General features: G+C 34.3%; 1 protein-coding gene across 1 annotated transcript in view; it reads left to right on the forward strand.

Moving 5' to 3' along the window:
- Positions 1–4,498, forward strand: part of MEOX2 (mesenchyme homeobox 2) — a 101,695-nt gene extending 97,197 nt beyond the window's left edge. Inside the window, exon 3 of the mRNA XM_006832247.1 lies at positions 4,274–4,498. Coding sequence (XP_006832310.1) covers positions 4,274–4,498 — 225 coding nt within the window. The remainder of the gene's footprint in view (positions 1–4,273) is intronic.
- Positions 4,499–6,452: the final 1,954 nt, after the last annotated feature.

Consider the following 6,452-nt stretch of genomic DNA (forward strand, 5'->3'; position numbering starts at 1 on the left):
AATTTCAATGCAAACATGGCACAAATAATTCATAGATGTTTGAACTGCTGCTTTAGTTCACTCTTGTTGTTAGGTGTTGTCAAGTCTGTTCCAACTCATAGTGACACTATGTACAGCAGAATGAAACAATGTCTGTCCCTCTGCCATCCTCACAATTGTTATGTTTGAGCACATTGTTCCTATCACCGTGTCAATTCATCTTGCTGAGGGTCTTTCTCTTTTTTCGCTGACCTTCCATTTTTCCAGGGACTTGATGCACATTTACAGGGTATTGTTCTTCTTGACAACATGACCAAAGTAGGAGAGACAAAGTCTCCATATCCTTCCTTCTAAGGAGAATAATGACTATACTTCTTCTACAACAGGTTTGTTTGTTCTTCTGGGAGTTCATAGTACTTTTTAAAAAGCTCTAATTGTGAATTGAATGACAGATTACATGGGAAAACATCGGTTTTGCACTCAATCTGTTGTATTTTGTTTCATTGCAATGATTATAAGCCCCTCCATGCATCATCGGTTAACAATATTTGCTTCTATTCCTTCTGTTTCTCTCCCCGATATACCCAAAATACACAGGGATATGTAATTGTTTAAAGAACCAAAGGGCATGCCCTGCAAGCCAGCCTTTTGACCACCAGCACACAGCCTTTCTCTTTCCATGAGTCTAGAGTCCTCAGATGATCTATATCTCCATGCCATCACCTCTGCTTCCATCTTTGGTATCGTTGCTTCTCTGGTTAGAGGCCCACATTCTGCTCATGCTCTTCTTTCTTAATGATCTTAGGGTTCTCTGTTCCTGGAATGTAAGATTAATAACTATCCCCCTTTTTGTTACACAACTTCTACCTTTACAGTTGTGACAATCACAATTAGTCACAGTAACAATTACTCACTATTGAATCCAAAGAATCCTATTCCCATCTCCTTTCACCAGACCTATCTAACAAGATGAAAACTATTCAGTGGGGATTCTACCTTCCCCTGTACAATCTGAAACTAAACTCCTCTTGAAACCTTGTAAGTCAGCCTCTTCATGCCCTTATGTTGCTGTTGTTATGAGCCGTGGAGTCGGTTCTGACTCAGCGACCCTGTACAGGGTTTCCGAGGCTGTAAATCTTTATGGGAGCAGAAAGCTTCATCTTTCTCCTGCAGAACAGCTGGTAGTTTCAAACTGCTGACCATGAGATTAGCAGCCTGACTCGTAACCACTACGCTACCAGAGCTCCCCCATTTTAGTTAGCCAATTTCTAAGTTGTCCGTCCAGTCCATAGTACTTTTAATATTCTTTGTCAGCACTGTAATTTAAATGCATAGGTTCTTCTAAGGTCTTCCTTATTCATTATGTAATTATCACATCCATATGAAACAACTGAAAATACCATTGATTGGGTCAGGCACACCTTAACCTTCAAAGTGACATCTTTTCTCTTTCACAGTAAAGAGGGCTTTCGCAGCAAGTGCGCCTAACAACTCAGTATGTCATTTAAGTTCTTGACTGATGCTTCCAGGACCATTGCTTGTGGAACTAAGCAAACTGAAGTCATGGATAACTTCAATCTTTTCTCCATTTCATGATGTTATGTGGAGCTGTAGCTTGAGCACTGGAACTAACTGAAAGGTTGATGGTTCAAACACATCCCCTGCTCCTTGGAAACCCTATACAGGGTTACAGCAGTCAGAAGTGACATGATGACACTTAACAACAACAACCATTATTGATTGGTAGGGAGGGTTTTCAGTTTCTTTACATTGAGGTGTAATCCATACTGAAGGCTGTACTCTTTCATCTTCATCAGTAAGTATTTAAAGTCCTCTTCACTTCCTGAAAGCAATATTGTGTCATCTGCATTTCACACGTTGTTAATGATTCTTCTTCCAGTTTTGATTCCATGTTCTTCTTCATATAATTCAGCCTTTCATAATATTTTTTCAGTATATGGATTGAATAAATATGGTGAAAGAATTTATCCATGATACATACTGCTCCTGATTTTAAACCATCCAGTCTCCAATTACTCTGTTCTAACGATTGCCTTTTGGTCAATGTACAGAGTCCTAGTGAACACAATAAAGTGTTTTAGAATACTCATTCTTCACTGTATTATCCCTAGTTTGTTATGATCCACACAGCCAAATGCCTTTGCATTGTCAATAAAGCACAAGTTAAAATCTTTTTGGTGTTATATCTACTTTTAGCCAAGAATCATCTGACATCAGCAATGATATCCCTCATTTCATGTCCATTTCAGAAAACCAGCTTGAATTTCTGACAGCTCCGTGTGATGCAATTGTTTACTTCATTAGTAATCAGGAAACGCAAGCTAAGTACACAATGTGATAATTGTCAGTGTATTAGTAAAAAAAAACAACAACACTGATACTCCCAAATGTTGGCAAAATGTGAACAGCTACACATCGCAGTGTGTATTAAGGAGTTAAATAGACAGAACCTTGAAAAACTCTTTTTTCCTGTATTTTCTTGTTATATTGAATGTTCATATATACTAAGACCCATCTGGAATCCTGCTGTGGCACTGTATGATAAGCAGTGGGCCCCTAACTGCAAGGTTAGTAGTTCAAACCTTCCAGTGCTCCTCAGAAACCCTATACAGGGTCACTATACGTTGAAACCACCTCAAGAGCATTTAACAAGACCCATTGTTGTAACTCCTGGGTAGAATAGCAAGAGAAGTTTGATCAGATGTTCTTGAAAATGCAAATGTAATTTAATATGCTTTTTTTAAAAGAAAAAGAAAGAGTTAGGTAACTAAAGTATTCATAGTCAGAAGACTAGATAAACTGGTACTGCAGGATAAGCACTGGACCTCAAGGTCAGTATGAACCGTAAGATGGTCAGTTCAAACTCACCAACCACTCCTCAAAAACCCTATACAGCATCACTATGAGCCGGAACCAACTCTATATCACTTAACAACAACAATATTCACACTGTGGAATAGTGTGCAATAATAAAAAGAATGAATATAAGCCTTTGTCTAAGCATAACTAGATCAAGAAATCTATACTCAATACTTTTCAATTTTGCAATCCTAAAATACAAGCAAAGGTAATTTATTTCTTAGTATTACATATTATTATAAAACTTTTATATTTGTTTGTTTTTAAGAAAGGCATGAGACTGTCAAACACAAAATCCATCCTTTTTTTAATGTCATGTGGTGTGTATAGAGAAATAAATTATAAAAGGTTGACTTAGCTAAAGAAAAACATACAGTGAAAGAAATGAAATGTGAAAGCAAGCTATAAAATAGGGAAGAAAGCCATGAAACTTTTTTATTCAAGATGCCACCAATGTGAAGTTGCAGAAGCTGAACATTCTGGATGTATACAGTCATGTGTAAGACAGTGGGCAGATATTTGCTTTTGCTTGCACTGAAAATTAATTCAACCTGTACTATCAAGAAGATACATTGATGTAAATATTATAATAGTTCTGATCTTGGGTAGTCATTTAGTGCATGCTTATTTGAACTTATTTGAATACTCACTGTGTTAGGCAATATCAGTTCATCTTCTGAAAGGGAATCTTATCTCTATAAAGTTGATACAAATTACATAATGTAAAAATTCAGCTATAGATTTGAAGAAAATTATTGTGAGGAATTTTATCCTTTACCATTCCTTTAGATAATGACTGCAATCATATGTTTTTGAAGAGTGATTAAAGTACTAAAAAACAAACTAGATAGCTCAGAATAGAAGTGCTCATTATGAGAAGAAGTGGTGAAATAAAGATTTGCAAATGAAATAATGAACTGAACCCATCCTGAATAATCTTCCACATACATCTTCATCAGTATCTCCTTGGCCGTACTTTAAAGTAGCAATGGAATTAACGTAATTTTCCCTGGGCAATTTTTTGTTTAATGGTTATTTAGCAGGGATAAAAGTTGACCAATAAAATATTAAAACATAAGTTCAAATTTATGATGTCTTTATAGAACCAAAAGTCTTGAACAACCTTAGAAAATAAAGTTCTCTCCCATCTATTTCTAGTTTTTCTGGTTTTGTTTTGTGTTTTATATTGTATGCCGTGACACACAAAATATTTTTCAATTGCATTGTTTTCCAAAAGTTTCAAATTATTGTTATGATTATGAAATTTAATTAAATACAATTTTTATCTAAATTCATATTTTCTCTTTTCTAGTGTCATGGTGTCCTTTGAGGAATTATTTTCTTTGATGACAGTAAAGGGAAAAAATAAGTCTATTTAATTTCCTTCTTTGTCTGTTTTCTTTCTTTGTACAAGGTAAAAGTCTGGTTCCAGAATAGACGAATGAAGTGGAAGAGGGTAAAAGGAGGACAGCAAGGAGCTGCAGCTCGAGAAAAGGAACTGGTGAATGTGAAAAAAGGAACACTTCTCCCTTCAGAGCTTTCAGGAATCGGAGCAGCCACCCTCCAGCACACAGGAGACTCTCTAGCAAATGAAGATAGTCATGATAGTGACCACAGCTCAGAGCATGCACATTTATGATACACACCGAGAGGACCAGTTCCATTCTCAGGAAAGCAACATTGTGATGGCAAGCCTTACCCTAACATCGTTTACACAGAGAAATGACTATGATAGTGGTTTCTATTATTTTTAAATTCAGGCATCTCAAGTCTGGTTTTCATGATTTATAGAGTTTACACTAAGTGCCACTTCTCAAAGTTGCCTCCACAATGAAGAAGGAGAAGCTAAACAGTCTTCTAGTATCCCAGATGTGTTTGGTCATGTGTATGACAGTGGGCAGGTGTGTTTGCTTTTGCTTGCACTGAAAATTAAATTGCTACCAAGAGCAAACCATGAGACATTTTTATTCAAGTTGCCTCAAAAGTGATGATACAGAAGATGAACTGACTTTGTACATTCCTGATGTATGTGGTCATTTGTATGACATTGGGCAGGTATTTGCTTTTGCTTGCACTGAAAACGAAATTGCTATAAAAAAACAAAAAACAAAACAAAACAAAAAAAAAACCATGAAACATTTTACCCTGAGCAGCCACAATGCCTGAAAACATTCTTAAGTGGATATAAAATGTATTTTAACTTTGTATATATTATACTTAACTCATTTTTTGTTCTCACTAATTTTAGCAATGCATTCATATTAGCTGATGAAAATAGACACTCACAATGACAACCAACTTCTTGTCTTTTTATACCTTTGTCATCCCAAAGACAATCAATACATAGTTTCTTGTTTTCAAGTAGAGAGAAGAATACTGTAGAGTCTGATAGGACATATTCTTGTACCACAGACAAAACAAATCTTATGTTGCATTTACTATCAACTGCTGCTAATACATATTTTAAAACTTACCTAGCTCCTCAGTTCTTCCTTCTTATAGCTTAAAAAAAATTAGGATCATAGACAAGTCAGTTACGTTTCAGAAAGAGCTTTGTATGACAGACATCTGATTTTATTACTATAAAATGTTAGCTATTATAAATATGATTTAATTAACAAGAAACGGGATTCTCACCCCCCAAACAGTAATAGTGTTAGACAAGTTGCAGAGCAAAATTGATTCCTCATGTTGGTAGACAATAAAATTCTTATTGTCTTAAAATGAAATACAGTAAATACACATTATTTTTTCATATGTGCTATATTCTTACAGAACAACAATCTTTGTATTTTGTAAAAAAAAAAAACAACAAAAAAGTGTTTAATAAATGATACTTTGTAAATAAATTTGGTGTTCCTATTGTGATTTTCTAAATGTTTCATAGGTTTTAATGTAAATATTTAAAGTCTGATCTTATGCAAATCTACATTACCATAATTGACAAATCCTCTACATTTTATCTTTTTCTTATTTCTATTGTTTTTAATATGGCAGATCAAAGAACATCCAAGAAGAGATATACATTAATCCATCTTCTGATTTGAAGATTATACTAGGTAAATTTTCAGGTGTGCTTTATGATATTGAAGAGAAAAGCCAGAGGAAATTAATTATAATCATAACTGAGATATGTAGTATAGCCAGACACTTTTTTTAAAGTAACATGCAGTGTAAATGAATTCATCAATGTGGAATTTTTGCACTAAAATATCCAGAATCATAAATAAATTAAATAAGCTAATTAGATTCCAGAGGCCAAATTGACATTACAAATATAGGCTCATAGAATCCAGAATTATAGAATTCACAGGCATCGGATGCATAAATACTATTTACTATAGAAGTTTATAATATTAATTTTCATTGAAAAACTTGGAAAGATTGACAATTTCCTTCCAAATTAATTGGAATCAGAAAGAAACAATCAGTAAAAATAAATAAATAAATAAAAACTACCCCAAACCTCATTATTTAACTGATTTTGTTTTCTTTAGAATGATGAGAATGACAAAAAAACAGATCCAACTTATGTTAACATATTCCTATATACTATACAGTAACCCTGTATAAATAAGACTTCCTAAACTGCA

This window comes from Chrysochloris asiatica, unplaced genomic scaffold (genome assembly GCF_000296735.1).
Source record: "Chrysochloris asiatica unplaced genomic scaffold, ChrAsi1.0 scaffold00006, whole genome shotgun sequence".
NCBI lineage: Eukaryota > Metazoa > Chordata > Mammalia > Afrosoricida > Chrysochloridae > Chrysochloris > Chrysochloris asiatica.